General features: G+C 40.9%; 1 protein-coding gene across 1 annotated transcript in view; it reads right to left on the bottom strand.

Annotated features, from left to right (window-relative positions):
* LOC117289107 overlaps nt 1-17,329 on the bottom strand; it is a 56,859-nt gene that overhangs the window by 22,478 nt on the left and 17,052 nt on the right. Inside the window, exons 16-35 of the mRNA XM_033770076.1 lie at nt 16,944-17,198; nt 16,573-16,824; nt 16,181-16,435; nt 15,808-16,059; nt 15,416-15,670; nt 15,043-15,294; nt 14,651-14,905; nt 13,562-13,816; nt 11,628-11,882; nt 10,667-10,918; nt 9,406-9,660; nt 8,587-8,835; nt 7,695-7,949; nt 6,257-6,508; nt 5,535-5,648; nt 4,294-4,416; nt 3,292-3,414; nt 2,819-2,959; nt 601-723; nt 48-173 (exon numbers count right to left, since the gene is read on the bottom strand). Coding sequence (XP_033625967.1) covers nt 48-173; nt 601-723; nt 2,819-2,959; nt 3,292-3,414; nt 4,294-4,416; nt 5,535-5,648; nt 6,257-6,508; nt 7,695-7,949; nt 8,587-8,835; nt 9,406-9,660; nt 10,667-10,918; nt 11,628-11,882; nt 13,562-13,816; nt 14,651-14,905; nt 15,043-15,294; nt 15,416-15,670; nt 15,808-16,059; nt 16,181-16,435; nt 16,573-16,824; nt 16,944-17,198 — 4,299 coding nt within the window. The remainder of the gene's footprint in view (nt 1-47; nt 174-600; nt 724-2,818; nt 2,960-3,291; nt 3,415-4,293; nt 4,417-5,534; nt 5,649-6,256; nt 6,509-7,694; nt 7,950-8,586; nt 8,836-9,405; nt 9,661-10,666; nt 10,919-11,627; nt 11,883-13,561; nt 13,817-14,650; nt 14,906-15,042; nt 15,295-15,415; nt 15,671-15,807; nt 16,060-16,180; nt 16,436-16,572; nt 16,825-16,943; nt 17,199-17,329) is intronic.

Genomic DNA, 17,329 nt, shown 5'->3' with positions numbered 1-17,329 from the left:
CACTAAATAATAACTGTTTGTAAACCGTTCCGTGCTAAGCAACTTACATGTTTCACAGTTGATACCGATGTGGGTGTTGGGGCATGAGCAGACATATGCTGAGCAGGTTCCCTGGACAGTAGTGCACACACCACCGTTCAAACATGGGTTGTCGGCACAGGGTGAAGCAATGGCTGGATGAGAGAGAAAAAAAAAGGTTTTAAATTATGCGAAGTAAATCAGAAGTCTCCTGCCGATGACTAGAGCAAGCTTGTAGAAACGTTGAGCCCAAAGAACTCAATATGTGGCAGTGAAGTTTATAACAATCCACTACTTGAAGTAGTAGTCCCAGCAGATTTTCTAATTCATAATAATAATAATAGTTGTTTTTTATATAGCGCTTTATACGCCATGTCTCAAAGCGCTTCCACATTATTACCCCTGGTCACTGGGCCTTAAATCAGTACAAAGTTTGGGAAAAATAGTTTAAGTCGGAAAAATAGACTCCAAGGTGAAGATTTGTTCCCACAATGTACTCGCCTTCAGCTCGTACATTCTATCCACAAATCTACACTTTCTCGACCATTCTCCTTAACAAAATCAAAAGCCAGTTATTCTTACGTAGTTCACAGTTGTAACCAGTGAAGCATCCAGTGCACTGACAAGCATAGGAGTAGCAGGAGTCTGGCAGGGTTGAGCACACAGCACCGTTAACACATGGACTCGGATTGCAAGCATCACGCTCTGTAAACACAAATACATACCACCATCAAAGTTTAATGTAGGGTACACATGAAAGATCTTTACAAAACGAACCTTCAAATCATGCAATCAAGGACCCTTACCATTCTTCAATCAAGGACCCTTAAAACTATTCAACCACGGATCCTTAAAATTCTGTGCACACTGATCCTTAAAATTCTTCAATCAAGGACCCTTAAAATTATTCACACAAAGTTGCTTAAAATTCTTCAATCAAGGACCCTTAAAATTCTTCATACAAGGACCCTTAAAATTCTTCAATCAAGGACCCTTAAAATTCTTCAATCAAGGACCCTTAAAATTCTTCAATCGAAGCACTTAAAACTATTCACACAAAGTTGCTTAAAATTCTTCAATCAAGGACCCTTAAAATTCTTCATACAAGGACCCTTAAAATTCTTCAATCAAGGACCCTTAAAATTCTTCAATCAAGGACCCTTAAAATTCTTCAATCAAGGACCCTTAAAATTCTTTATACAAGGACCCTTAAAATTCTTCAATTAAAGGATATGTTACAGAATTGGTAAGAAACAAAAATCGTGAAGATCACAGATTTACATAAAACTTACACGGTCTATATGATGATGATGATAGTAGAAAACATCCCTTGAAATATTAACGTTTGAAATTTCACATTTTATGAAAAATAAATTATCTAATTTCGCATTTGGAGTTTATCGCTCAGTGAGCGTTTTATTCATTTTTGTTTTGGCATTGATGCAATGCAAAGTGTGTAATCAGTTTTTCACTATTTTCTCGTGACCCAGATGGCCGACCAATCTCAAACTTCTACAGGTTTGTCAGTTTATGTCTATGGTGGATTACATAAAGTGCTTATACTGCCAGCAACTTGTCTGCTAAAAAAACTAATTCTGTAATGTTCCTCTAAGGGCCCTTAAAATTCTTCAATTAAGGACCTGAACATTCTTCATACTAGGACCCTATTCTTCAGACAAGGTCCCTTACCATTCTTTATTCAAAGACCCTTTAAATTCTTCAATAAAGAATCTTTACAATTCTTCAATCAAGGACCCTTGCCATTCTTCAACCAAGGACCCTTGCCATTCTTCAACCAAGGACCCTTGCCATTCTTCAACCAAGGACCCTTGCCATTCTTCAACAAGGACCTTAAAAAACCTTAAAATACAGTCTTAAAGTAAGAAATCTCACTTTAAAGAAAGACTGTTTGAGCGAAGAATGTAAATCAAACTGATAAAACCATGATCAAGAGTCAATCAAAAAGTTAAATAAAACTGGGGAGGGTAAAATGGCAAGGTCTCCTAACACGTGGTACAGACAGTCGATCCAGAGTCGCGCCGCCCAAAACAAATTTTGGTTTAAGACAGGCGAACTTAACATAGCATTCACATTGACTCAGTCCATGCAAAGATCAATGTCTGAGACCAAGACACTCAAAAACCATTCAGAACAACTGCAACAGTTGATCGTTCAATTCAAGCAGACAGGCGCTACAGAGTCGCGCTGACCAAAAATATGTGTGTTTCAGACAGGCGAACTAAACATAGCTATTACACTAGTCTCAGCTCATGACAAAATCGACTCCGAGAACAAGACACAGTCGTTCAGAACGACTACAAGAGTCAATTTTTTGACTTCCAACGCGAGCTACCTGATTCTGACTTCAAACTTTTCATGTACTTAAAGACACTGGACACTATTGGTAATTGTCAAAGACCAGTCTTTTCACTTGTTGTATCTTAACACATGCATAAAATAACAAACCTCTGAAAATGTGAGCTCAATCGGTCGTCGAAGTTGCGAGATAATATTGAAAGAAAAAAACACCCTTGTCACACGAAGTTGTGTGCTTTCATATGCTTGATTTCGAGACCTCAATTTAAATACTTCTTTCTCGAAAACTCACTTCAGAGGGAGTCATTTCTCACAATGTTTTATACTATCAACAGCTCTCCATTACTCGTTACCAACATGACCAAGTAGGTTTTTATGCTCATAATTATTTTGAGTAATAACCAATAGTGTCCAAATCAATAAATTGGTTTGGCGTGCCTATAAAGATCCTGTCTGAACCGGGTGTAAGGGACAAAGTACTTACGGCTTTCACATCTTTCGCCGGTGAAGCATCCAGAGCATGAGCATGTGTACTCCGAACAAGAGAAAGCGGAGTTGGGAGAGTTTGAACTTGGTACGCAAACAGCTCCATTTGCACAATTGTTGGATGCACAGGCGGAAATTGCTAAAAAAGAAAAAAGAACACAATCCAATGTTTAAATTTACTTATTCAGCATTTCCATGGTTTAATGTACTTCATCAGCATTCTCCCTTAATGATAACAGTAACAAGTTCTTTTATACATAGTGCATTTAACAATTATGTGAAACGTTTTGGCATGTTCTGTGTTTTGATCATTCCCTCTTGTCTGTTTCTCCTTTCTATATTGATGCTTCATGTATTTTTTCTTTACATGCGCTTTGAGTACATGTACCTTGTTAGGTGGATATTGCCCAATTAAGCATTCATTGTTGTTATTATTATTATTATAATTATTATTAGATATGTGAAACTCACGTATGTCACAGAAGCGTCCAGTAAAGCAAGATGGGCACTGGCAGGTGTACTCCAGACAATTGTCGGGATCTGTGGCGCAGACTGCTCCATTAGTACATTGGTTGTTCTCACAGCTATCCACGTCTATTTAAAAAAAAAAAGGATAATAACAATACTAGTGTTTTCTTATACAGCTCCCATACCTGCCACCCAGTGACGCTCAAGGTGCTTTAAACATACAATTTTTTTCCCAGCAAGATATTTGGGACTTCATTTGACAATCAAAGCACAATGTAATGGTTTACAAGGTTGCTGTGACACAATATGCTGCCAATCAAACCAGGAACACTGGGGCAAACCCCTTCTCTTTTCGATAAGAGCACTTGTTTCTTTTACGCGCGTTACACAACACACAGGACCAACCGCTTTACGTCCCATCCAAAGGACAAAGCAATAGTTAACTGTCTCGCTTAAGGACACAAGTGTCACTACTGGGACTAGAAACACACACTCTGCTGATCAGAAACACCAGAGTTGGAGTTTGCTTCACTCAACCACCCGCTATTACACTTCCACATACGTACAGTCAGTTGGCGGACTATATTTTCAAGTCAAGATTTGAAGGATATGTTCGTTTCTTTTGCTTGGTCTAATAAATTGCCACCAATTTGCAGCCGCTCTGGGCATTTTGGTACAAGCGGCCCATGGCCACTTTGGTCTCTAAAGCATTGAGCAGCTCTCTAAACTTGAGATTTATTTTCAAATAAAATAATTTTTGTTTCCGGTTAGAAATGGAAACATCCCTGATTTAAAGTCAGGATTCGAAGGATGTACATGTATTCGTTTCTTTTGCTTGGTCTAATAAATTGCCAGCCGTTTGCAGCTGCTCTGGGCATTTTGGAACAAGCCACTCATGGCCGCTATGGTCGCTTAAGCATTGATCAGCATTGACATTTTGTTTAAAGTAAAAATAATTTGTGATTCCGGTTAAAAACGGAAACCTCCCTGTCTCTGTATACTTACAGACATCGCAGTATTGCCCGGTATAGCACTGAGGACACTGGCAGTCATACTGTGTACATGATCCTGAGAGTTGAGCACAGGCTGCTCCGTTCTGGCAAACGTTGTTATCACAAGCATTTACGGCTGTGTAGAAAAGATATTAACATTTAGGCCATTTTATTCATTAAACTTTTTAAGGGACTGTATCTGTTTGGTAATCACCTTTAAAGGGTGGCTGCAGTGTTTTTTTTTATTCATTTAAACGATTAAACATGAAACCTGAAATTAAAAACGATTAAACCCAAAATATTTTGTTATTTTTTTGTATTAAATGGGCAAGTATTTTTCAATGGTTTTCAAGAGATTAGGGGAACCCACCCCGCCCCTAAAAGGGAGCCTTCATTTGCATAAACGTGACGTCATGTCGGTAACCCGAGCTGTCGGGCCCCCTGGCTGTGTGCATATAGAGACGTGTGCACTGTGTGGCCTGGTACCTAGGCGCGGTAGTTCGGGACCAGATTCTTTTTGCCGACAATATGTTTGAATTCCCGATGTGACGTCGATGGTAGGAAGCGGTAACAATCCACAAAAGGGGGGGCATGACTTATTCGCTAATTACGCAAGTCAGATATGTCGGGAATAAACAAAACACATTGATGTTCAATACATTTATCAGAAATAAATGACAGCAAAATTAACTGTTTTATTTGAATTCACTGCAGCATCCCTTTAAACTTTATGGCTTATTTCCTAAGGAGTACATGTGGATAGCTTCTGATAGTTCAAAGCATTTTGAGAATAATTTTACTTCAAAGTAAGGTCGGTATGGAAACGAATTTAAATTTTTAGCCCCCCAACATGCACTAAGCAGGGGGTTCCAAAGAGATGCAGTCCAGATGCATTTTCATATTTTGGCAAGTGGATCAAAAGTTATTATTATTATTCTTCTTGTTATTATTATTATAGTGGTTTCTTATATAGCGCGCATATTAATCACTCAGTGCTGCTCATGGCGCTGCAACATTTAATATTTTCCTGCAAGGTATTTGAGGCTATGTTTGAATTAGGACCTACTCCTTTGGCTGTGGCGCATTATGCAGCCAATCAGCCCAGGTACACCGGGGTGAATTCCTTCTCTTTGTCGATAAAGTGCACTGGGTTCTTCTATGGTGCATGACACAACACACAGGACCAACGGCTTTACGTCCCATCCAAGTATTAAGAGAATGTGACCGCAAGAGGTAACCTTGCAGGGGACTTACGAACTGAGCAGCGGTCACCAGTGAAGCAATCTGTGCACACACATCGGTAGGAGGTCAGGGTATCAGGGATGCAGATACCGCCATTCAAGCAGGGCTGAGACAGGCAGGCATCAACTGCAAAGGTTAACAAGTGTGAAACATTAACATTAATAACATCATATCTGTACATTAAGGATTTTATAGTCTACCCATCTTTTTTTGTTAAAGGGTTTTGAGAAAAACAGTAGTTCAAAATTTAAAGGGAGTGTGGGATTAGTTTTCCGGTCAAACATCACACTTATGACCAAACTAAAGATGCTATGTCAGATTCTTGGCCGATTTGACTCCAAAGTTTTGATTTAAAATTCAATAGGTATTTTGATGGGGGTCGAGAAAGTTACAAGCTTTCATTTGAGCCATTGCTCGACAAAAGTTCGCCAATTATTAGTAGCAGTGAAATAAAGTGCTCAAAATTAGTTTTTGTCGGGATTCCCACAATATATCACGTGACCAATTCTTTTGTGTTTTATAAAAAAAACCTTTTAAATTTTTGTCATGGTTCCAGACCATTAAAAGTAAAAGTTAAACTTTTTTTTCGTTAGAGCAGGTGATACTCTTTGAAATACCATTCACTCAAAAAAGTCTATTTTTTAATGTTTGGGGCCAAACATCTGACATAGCATCTTTAGCACAAAATAATCAAGGATAAAACATCATGACATTTATCATTTATCTCTAATCACCTTCTTCGATTGTAACTGTGAAAATACAGCTGACGGAGTTCCCAGCCTCATCCTCAAAGAAGTAAGTGACCTGGGTCGAACCGACAGGGAAACTATTCCCGGGGCTCATGGTGTTGAAGACAAGGTTGACTACACCAGTGTTGTCCGTTGCGGTAGGTACGACGAAGTTGACAGGAACCGGTGCGTCGCCAGCCACTACGGTCCTGACGATGTCCGAAGGGCAGAAGAGGAGGGTTGGCGGGAGTGAATCAACTGGGGAAGTAAAAAAGTATAGAAATGAAAGATTTCATTTAAAGGGGAGGTACACGTTTGGTAATTACTCCAAACAAATATTAACTTAAAAACTGACTTGGTAATGAGCATTGGAGAGCTGTTGATAGTATAAAACATTGTGGGAAACGACTCCCTCTGAAGTTATGGTAATTTCTCACTCAAATAATAAAAGACTTCTAGCTAGAAGTCTTTTATTCCTATCTGAAAGCACACAAATTCGTCCAACAAGGGTGTTTCTTTTTTCATCATTTTCTCGAACTTCGATGACCGATTGAGCCCAAATTTTCACAGGCTTGTTATTTTATGGTTACGATGGGATACACCAAGTGAGAACACTGGTATTTGACATGTACCAAACGTGTACCTTCCCTTTAATAATAATTAGATAATAATAACAACTAGTTCTTATATAGCGCATTTCACAACAACCGTCTCATTTTTTACTCCCATAAATGGCCGACCGTGTTAGGTAGCAAAGTAAAAGGAAAACAACGCTATTTTCAGACAAATTTGTGTGGATCATTGTATTCTACTTTTAAATCATCTTTCCAACTATGACTATATGCATTTTTTTACAAACGGTAACAAACGCTTTTTATAGACCAACTCGTCTGATCCAAGGCAACGTGTTCCTTCTACCACTAGGTCATGATACCCTAGAATGCTTCTTTTTGGAAATGCAACTCTGTTTAATTAGCTTTCATGCACTATTTATTATAGTGATGAATTTATTATTTTTATGTATCACATTCATTGTTCACTTGTTTCTTTTGCAAATGGTGACCCCGCAAAAAAAAGGGCATCATAGTCCTGTTTCCCATTCTGAAAACTGTCAAATGAGGTGCATGCATGTACCGCGCTCCAAGCCTAACTCACGTGTACCAAAGTAATAGACCTTATGCACATGACGTCATTTCAGTAGGGCGCCCTAACCGAGAGGTCAAAAGGAGGTTGTTCATTGGCCAATACTGTGCACGGCGCGTACAAATCTGTGTGTTTTAATTGTTTCTTCACTGTTTTTCCTCTAAGATGCCGGCTGGATGACGTCAATGCTTAAGGTCTATTGCGATTAGGTCCTCGTTCATGTAATGTCACAGGTCACATCATCTATGCTATACAAAAATCGTAAGGATGATAACAAAAATCAAAAGGATAATGTCCTTACCAGCGATGACAGTAACAATGAACTGGCATGTAACCTCGTTCCCAGATGGGTCCATCAGTACATAGGTAACGGTGGTGCCACCCACAGGGAAGAAGGACCCGGGCAGGAAGTTTCTCTGGGAGATGACCACTGTCTGGCCGGTGTTATCAGTGGCCGTGGGCTCCTCCCAGGTAGCTGTGGTGCCGGACACGCCAAACTGAACCTGTTCTACGAGGTTGCCGGGGCAGGATGTTAGCACTGGAGGAATGGAGTCCACTGCAATGAGAGGAGATAACGATATTATAGATTATTATTATGATTAATATTATTTTAACAAATTCTCATATAGCGCATTTCACAATAACAATCTCAATGCGCTTTAAATTAGTACCCTAGTAATTGAGCCCTTGAATCTGTGTCAGGTCCCCGGGGAGTACAAACCTGGGCAACACAGGCACCCCAAAGGCTTTTTCATACACAATATCAACCTCTCGCAGGTACCTGTTTATACTCCTGGGTGAAGAGAAGCAATTATGGTAAAGTATCTTTCTCAAGGACACAAACGTCACGAACAGGAACCGAACCCACACTCCACATGCTTGATTTATTTTCAAGCAATCTTGAATATTCAATTCTGAATGGTCAACAAGAGGTGTGGTATAAAACCTATACATCATGCACACGTATAAAACCTATACATCATGCACACTCTGTGTATTGTGCTGTTTTTACTTTGTGTACTGCGTTTTAAGTACAATACGACATACGCACAGCTGTATCAACACCGCATATTGCGTTAATCTGTGCACAAGGTTGGTTAAAGATAAGTTGCAGATAAAACTTCACTGCCCTATACTGCTCGGCCACAACACCCCCAATGTACAATATATTAGCAATGTCTACTTTAACTTACCTTCAACGATATTCACAACAAAGCTGCAAGAGTTCTCATTTCCGGCATCATCTGCGTAACGGTACGTTACGACAGTCTGCCCGGTGGGGAGGAAGTTCCCAGAGTTGTGGCTGCTCTCGATCAGACTGAAGCTACCAGAGTTGTCGCTAACTGTTGGGTTGTTCCAGGTGATGACCGCTCCACCAGCACCAAACTGAATCACTTCGTTTTGGTTCGAGGGGCAAACAACCATAGGTGGTTCCGGATCAGCTAGAAAAAAGTCAGAATAGTTGTAAGATTATATGCTGCTGGCGATGACTTGAGCAAGCTAGTCGCAACATTGAGACCAATAAAGAACTCACTCTCAATAGTGAAGTTATAACAAACTAATAAGCTTCAGTAGTTGTCCAAGCCAATTTTACCTTCCGCCCAGGTAGTCATTTAAAAAGCAGGACTGAGAAGTCTCCCGAATTCAAAAAATCTACTCCGAGGTAGTAAAAGATAAAGCAAGACAGTTCTCTAAAGAACAAGAGCTACTTGGCGAGTAGACATACACATGGTGTTACCGCAAACAAAATGAGTAATGTTGCTCGCTAAAAATGCAACTTCACTAGCAGGAGCAGGTACCACTGTCATTAAATTAGTGACTGCTTCCTTGATTGATTCCGTTTTTACAAATGGAAATATAATTTTCCAAATGTGACTTTTTTAATCAGCGATTGTATGAATGGTTTAAGAGGCTTATACAAAGCTGAGTATTTTAATGACAACACCAAAGAGTAGAAAATAACCGAAACCAGTTGACTTTATAGATTTTCACTTATGAGATTCAACACGCACCTTGCTCAGTTACAGTCACAGTGAATGTACAGAAAGCCTGGTTGTTGGCAGTGTCAGTGAATGTGTAGGTAACCTGGGTCTGTGTTCCAGTGTTGAAGAAAGTTCCAGAATCTACGGTCTGGGTGGTTGTGAATGCTCCAGAGTTATCAGTAGCTGTGGGCTCATTCCATGAGATGGAGGTCCCAGTGCTCTGGTATGGAACTGTGACAGCGACGCTGTCGGGGCAAAGGACGACAACTGGAGGAAGTGTATCACCTGAAAGTTACAAGAAGCAATGAGTTATAACAAAAGTTGAAATAATAATCATAAAAATAATAATAAAGCACTTTAAAACGCGCAAAAAACATATCCACCCAAGGAGTGCTCATAGTGCTAACAAGAAGACAAAAATAATAAAAATGGCGTGTCATGAGGTGTGCTTCAATTTGGTCTTGAAATTATCAACAGTCCCACATGTCTTCAACGAGTTGGGAAGTTTGTTCCACAAACGAGTGGTAGTGGAGGCAAATGCTCGATCACCCCATGATCTTGGTTGTACCCATACACCGATGTGTGTTAGCACTGTACATGTATACTCAGTACTTTCCTGAGCCCTGTGAAAAAATTACCACAGGCATAATACTCGGGTGGGATTGGAACCCACGACCCTTGCAGTCCCAGATCAGTGTCTTACCAACTAGACTACCGAGGTTGCCGGGCAGGTAGAGGCAGTTCGAATCCTACGTTTTGGCAGGTGGTAATATTCTTCCCCCGATGCAAATTTAACATCTCTTACACCCCATGATAATTTGTATACATGTACCTTTTACAAAAGTGAGCAGAGCTCACTCAATCGTGAATTATTTTCAGACTTTTTTATACTATATGAAAGTTCAGTCCATTACCTATCCATACATACCAGACCTATTCCCCAATAGTCAAATATTATTTATTCGGCAGCCATTTCAAAAGCGTATACTTTTGTTGTTGAGACACCCTGTAGTGTTTCAAGTCCATACACTGTGTGGATCTCTTCTGTGTTCAGGCTTTGATTTCACCAAACTTAAGATTGATCTTAGGGACTTACATGCAGGACGAGTTAAGTTCCCTCTCTGAAGTCATATGACGCATTGAACCCATCCTAAGTTAGGACGGATTACTTGTCCTAACTCGTAATGGGATTAATCCTAGCATTTGTGAAATCGGCCGCAGGTCCACTTTTTGTATTGTAAGTTTTTACTTGTAGAAATAAAACATAAATAAATAAATAAACCCAGCTTACCTTGCTGAATAACCCTGACAACAAATGAACAGGTATTTTGGTTTCCAGCAGCATCAGTGAAAGTGTAGACAACCGGAGAGTCACCAACACTAAAGAATGATCCCGAGGCGCGTGTCTGTGTGGTATCAAAGGCACCAGAGTTATCAAATACAGTTGGCGCGGTCCATGTCACTGATGTTCCAGAGGTCAGGAAGGGCACAAATTCTGTGATATCTTGTGGGCAGAAGTCCACACGAGGTGGGACGGTATCACCTGTAAATAAAAAGTAAATTGGTTAATAATAAACACCATCATTTGTGTGATGGGGCAGCATGGTTTATACCCGTTTCAGACAGGCGTTTTAGACAGGTGCGCTGAACCAAATAGATAGAGGCGACTCATTTTGGTTTCAGACAGGCAAATTTAACATAACATTTACATGACAAGATCAACGTGCTGAAAACAAGGTGCTCCAGAGTCGTTCTGAACCGAAATGCAACAGTTGATCTTGTGACGTCTAGCGCATCCAATTGCTTCTAACAGTTGAAGACTTTTCATGTACTTAATTCAGAATTTGGCTTGGGGCAACTCTGGAGCGCCTTACTGAAATGGGTGTAAAAGCACCAAGCCTCACGAGCCGTATCGAAAACCTCTAGTAACTACAAAGCTCAACTAGGTCCGAGAAGTTTGAATACGCATGAGACTTGCACAGTCTTTACACGAAAATTAACAAAATCTATCAAAATAATCTTCAATTTTACTGCAATGTCATGGCACAACAACGGCTGTATTTCATAGGTAAGCAAAAAATTTAGGCTTGCGGGCATGCGTACTCCACGTAACTAGCCATTCTACGCTTACCAAATATCGCAGAAATTTACCTGCGGAGAATGGTAATAGTAAGCACAGAATTCGACGGTAAGCAGATCCACGAAAGTGGGCACAGGAATGAAGAGACTCTAGAGTCGAGATGAAAACTTACCCAGGGGTACTACAGTAACTGTAAAGGAGCAGGCGGCTTGGTTGTTAGCATTATCGGTGAATGTGTACGTGATGGTAGTCTGTGTGTTACTTGCAAACAAGTCTCCCGATTGGTGTGTCTGGTCAATGGTGAATGCTCCGGAGTTGTCTGTCACGACCGGCTCATTCCAGTTTACTGTTGTTCCAGAGCTCTGGAAAGGCACGGTGACAGAGATACTCTCGGGGCAGTTTGCGACCATCGGTGGTGTCATGTCAGCTGTTTAATATTTGTACGAAGAGAAAACCTTTTTTTACTGTAGGAAAATACAATGTTTGTGTACAACAAGGTTCTTAACTTATTAAAGGAAAGGAAAGGTTAATTTTGTAAGAAATATACAACTTTGTTGCAGTTAAAAAAACGTGCGCGTGCAAACATTATGTTTCCCTTTATGTGAAATTGTACCATGCAACGAAAGGATCATGCATTTGTCTGAGACTAATAATAATTATTATAATAATAATAATAAGAATTGTAAAGCGCACGTATCCACCCTGCTGGGTGTTCAAGGCGCAGACTGTGCAAAGAGCAAACTTGGACAGAATGGCCTACAGTCTGGCATGTCATGGTCAAGTGGATAGGAACACCGAACTCAAGCTCTGCTGTTTCAGATCAGTTCCTGATCAATTAAAGTCTACATTATGGCTCAAGCAGGGTAAAGTGCACAGACAACTAAAGTCACCATTGGGGCTCAAGTAGGGTAGTGCACAGACTACTAAGGTCAACATTGGGGCTCAAGCAGGGTGTAGTGCATGGTCCACTAAGGTCAACATTGGGGCTCAAGCAGGGTGTAGTGCATAGTCCACTAAGGTCAACATTGGGGCTCAAGCAGGGTGTAGAGCACAGTCCACTAAGGTCAACATTGGGGCTCAAGCAGGGTGTAGTGCACAGTCCACTAAGGTCAACATTGGGGCTCAAGCAGGGTGTAGTGCATAGTCCACTAAGGTCAACATTGGGGCTCAAGCAGGGTATAGTGCACAGTCCACTAAGGTCAACATTGGGGCTCACGCAGGGTGTAGTGCATAGTCAATTAAAGTCACCATTGGGGCTCAAGTAGGGTATAGTGCATAGTCAATTAAAGTCACCATTGGGGCTCAAGTAGGGTAGTGCACAGACTACTAAGGTCAACATTGGGGCTCAAGTAGGGTGTAGTGCACAGTCCACTAAGGTCAACATTGGGGCTCAAGCAGGGTGTAGTGCACAGTCCACTAAGGTCAACAATGGGGCTCAAGCAGGGTGTAGTGCACAGTCCACTAAGGTCAACATTGGGGCTCAAGCAGGGTGTAGTGCACAGTCCACTAAGGTCAACATTGGGGCTCAAGCAGGGTGTAGTGCACAGTCCACTAAGGTCAACATTGGGGCTCAAGCAGGGTGTATAGTGCACAGTCCACTAAGGTCAACATTGGGGCTCAAGCAGGGTGTAGAGCACAGTCCACTAAGGTCAACATTGGGGCTCAAGCAGGGTGTAGTGCACAGTCCACTAAGGTCAACATTGGGGCTCAAGCAGGGTGTAGTGCACAGTCCACTAAGGTCACCATTGGGGCTCAAGCAGGGTGTAGTGCACAGTTGACTCAAGTTAGCTTTGGGGCTAAAGCGGGGTACATGTAGTGCACAGTTCACTAAAGTTGCCATATTGACTCACGCAAGGTGTGGTGCACAGTCATTTAGGGTCAACATTAAGGCTCAAGCAGGGTATAGTGCACAGTTGCCTAAAATAGGCATTGGGGCTCAAGCAGGGTATAGTGCACAGTCGACTAAAGTTGGCATTTGGGCGCGCTCAAGCAGGGTATGGTGCAGTTGACTTAAGTCAGCTTGTGGGCTCAAGCGAGGTGTGGTACACAGTTTTCTAAAGTTGCCAATGGGGCAGAAAGGGTAAAGAGACATAAATAACCACTCACTTTGTTGGATCACTCTGACGGTAAATACACAAACTGCTTCATTGCCAGCTGCATCCCTGAAGGTGTAAGTGACAACAGTGTCTATGCCACTCGCAAAGAAAGACCCTGACGTCACTGTCTGAGAGGTCTCAAAGGAACCTGAATTGTCACTGACAACCGGCTCAGTCCATGTGACTGCTGTTCCACTGATGAGGAAGGGCACTACCTCTGTAATATCACTTGGGCAGTTGGCGACGATTGGTGGATTGGTATCACCTGATGATGAGATATGGACAAGATGAATTCGTTAGATAATCCAAGCTCAATGCAAATTCAGTGGTCGGGTAATATGCCAATGGTTTGTACACGATCATACGAGTTTGTATTTCTGTTTCACTACTATGCATACTTTCATATGTACAGACAATTAATGAATAATGGTCAATACAAAATGTATCATATATTTACATGGAAGAACAATACAATACAGTCTGAATGTGGGTGACATCCAGAGAAAGCCTGGCCTTCTGTAGTGGAGTGCCCGAAACTGTGGCCAGAGTAATCAAGGGTACAGTATCATAACCATCAACTTAATATAAGTCCAGGGACAAGATTTTGAGACTCTGCCTTAAAGACACTGGACACTATTGGTAATTGTCAAAGACTAGTCTTCTCACTTGGTGTATCTCAACATATGCATAATATAACAAACCTGTAACTCTTTGAGCTCAATCGGTCAATGCAAAAAATTACTTCTTTCTCGAGAACTACGTCACTTCAGAGGCAGCTGTTTCTCACAATGTTTTATACTATCAACAGCTCTCCATTACTCGTAATCAAGAAATGCATTTAATGATACAAATTATTTTGAGTAATTACCAATGGTGTCCACTGCATTTAAAGGTAGTGTTGTAAATTGATGAAATGCTGATTACGGGCGAAATTATCAAGAAATATGTAATTGTAAGTCATTTGTGAAAGCATCATTTGATAATAGTATGGTTAGTTAGTAGCAACACATGATAATTATTAAACTACCTAGAACATCCACTGCTCTATTGAATAAAACAATGTATCAGAGAAAATATAATGTAATACAAAAACTCTTACCTAAAGGTACAACGGTCACAGTGAATGTACAGAAAGCCTGGTTATTGGCAGCGTCAGTGAATGTGTAGGTAACCTGGGTCTGTGTCCCACTGTTAAAGAAAGTTCCTGATTCTCTGGTCTGTGTGGTTGTGAATGCTCCAGAGTTATCAGTAACTGTGGGCTCATTCCAAGACACAGTGGTCCCTGTGCTCTGGAAGGGAACTGTCACTGAGGTACTCTCAGGACAAACTGCAACAAGTGGGGCTTCATTATCTCCTAGAAATTTGAAGAGAAAAAAAGAAAAGTTATTTAAACCAAAGGTGAAGCTGGATGTCCAGAGTGGTTTGGCTACTTTTCCATCTTGGTACCATTTACCTCCACAATACTTTATAACTAAATGGACAAACTATTACCTTGTTGGATAACTCTGACAAGGAATTCACAAGTAGCTTGGTTTCCAGCAGCATCAGTGAAAGTGTAGACAACCGAAGAGTCACCAATACTAAAAAATGATCCAGAGGTACGTGTCTGTGTTGTATCAAAGGCACCAGAGTTATCATTTACCGATGGCTCGGTCCATGTCACTGTTGTTCCAGGGTTTAGGAATGGGACAAACATGGTTATGTCTGCTGGGCAGGAGGTCACAGATGGAGCTGAAGTGTCACCTATGAGGGAAAACGAATAGAATAGAAGGAAAAAGAGGTTGGATTTATTTTGTGAACCCAACTTATTAAAGTTACCTTTATATAACTAAATACTTTAAATAATTGTCTCTGCTCTACTTACCTAATGATACTACAGTCACAGTGAATGTACAGAAAGCCTGGTTATTGGCAGCGTCAGTGAATGTGTAGGTAACCTGAGTCTGTGTCCCACTGTTAAAAAAAGTTCCTGATTCTCTGGTCTGTGTGGTTGTGAATGCTCCAGAGTTATCAGTAACTGTGGGCTCATTCCAAGACACAGTGGTCCCTGTGCTCTGGAAGGGAACTGTCACTGAGGTACTCTCAGGACAAACTGCAACAAGTGGGGCTTCATTATCTCCTAGAAATTTGAAGAGAAAAAAAGGAAAGTTATTTAAACCAAAGGTGAAGCTGGATGTCCAGAGTGGTTTGGCTACTTTTCCATCTTGCTACCATTTACCTCCACAATACTTTATAATTATATGGACAAACTATTACCTTGTTGGATAACTCTGACAAGGAATTCACAAGTAGCTTGGTTTCCAGCAGCATCAGTGAAAGTGTAGACAACCGAAGAGTCACCAATACTAAAGAATGATCCAGAGGTACGTGTCTGTGTGGTATCAAAGGCACCAGAGTTATCATTTACCGATGGCTCGGTCCATGTCACTGTTGTTCCAGGGTTTAGGAATGGGACAAACATGGTTATGTCTGCTGGGCAGGAGGTCACAGATGGAGCTGAAGTGTCACCTATGAGGGAAAACGAATAGAATAGAAGGAAAAAGAGGTTGGATTTATTTTGTGAACCTAACTTGTTAAAGTTACCTTTATATAACTAAATACTTTAAATAATTGTCTCTGCTCTACTTACCTAATGATACTACAGTCACAGTGAATGTACAGAAAGCCTGGTTATTGGCAGCGTCAGTGAATGTGTAGGTAACCTGGGTCTGTGTCCCACTGTTAAAAAAAGTTCCTGATTCTCGTGTCTGTGTGGTTGTGAATGCTCCAGAGTTATCAGTAACTGTGGGCTCATTCCAAGACACAGTGGTCCCTGTGCTCTGGAAGGGAACTGTCACTGAGGTACTCTCAGGACAAACTGCAACAAGTGGGGCTTCATTATCTCCTAGAAATTTGAAGAGAAAAAAAGGAAAGTTATTTAAACCAAAGGTGAAGCTGGATGTCCAGAGTGGTTTGGCTACTTTTCCATCTTGCTACCATTTACCTCCACAATACTTTATAATTAAATGGACAAACTATTACCTTGTTGGATAACTCTGACAAGGAATTCACAAGTAGCTTGGTTTCCAGCAGCATCAGTGAAAGTGTAGACAACCGAAGAGTCACCAATACTAAAGAATGATCCAGAGGTACGTGTCTGTGTTGTATCAAAGGCACCAGAGTTATCATTTACCGATGGCTCGGTCCATGTCACTGTTGTTCCAGGGTTTAGGAATGGGACAAACATGGTTATGTCTGCTGGGCAGGAGGTCACAGATGGAGCTGAAGTGTCACCTATGAGGGAAAACGAAAAGAATAGAAGGAAAGAGGTTAGATTTATTTTGTGAACCCAACTTATTAAAGTTACCTTTATATAACTAAATACTTTAAATAATTGTCTCTGCTCTACTTACCTAATGATACTACAGTCACAGTGAATGTACAGAAAGCCTGGTTATTGGCAGCGTCAGTGAATGTGTAGGTAACCTGGGTCTGTGTCCCACTGTTAAAAAAAGTTCCTGATTCTCTGGTCTGTGTGGTTGTGAATGCTCCAGAGTTATCAGTAACTGTGGGCTCATTCCAAGACACAGTGGTCCCTGTGCTCTGGAAGGGAACTGTCACTGAGGTACTCTCAGGACAAACTGCAACAAGTGGGGCTTCATTATCTCCTAGAAATTTGAAGAGAAAAAAAGAAAAGTTATTTAAACCAAAGGTGAAGCTGGATGTCCAGAGTGGTTTGGCTACTTTTCCATCTTGCTACCATTTACCTCCACAATACTTTATACCTAAATGGACAAAC

This window comes from Asterias rubens, chromosome 4 (assembly GCF_902459465.1).
Source record: "Asterias rubens chromosome 4, eAstRub1.3, whole genome shotgun sequence".
NCBI lineage: Eukaryota > Metazoa > Echinodermata > Asteroidea > Forcipulatida > Asteriidae > Asterias > Asterias rubens.
This window is presented reverse-complemented; position numbering and strand designations above follow the sequence as displayed.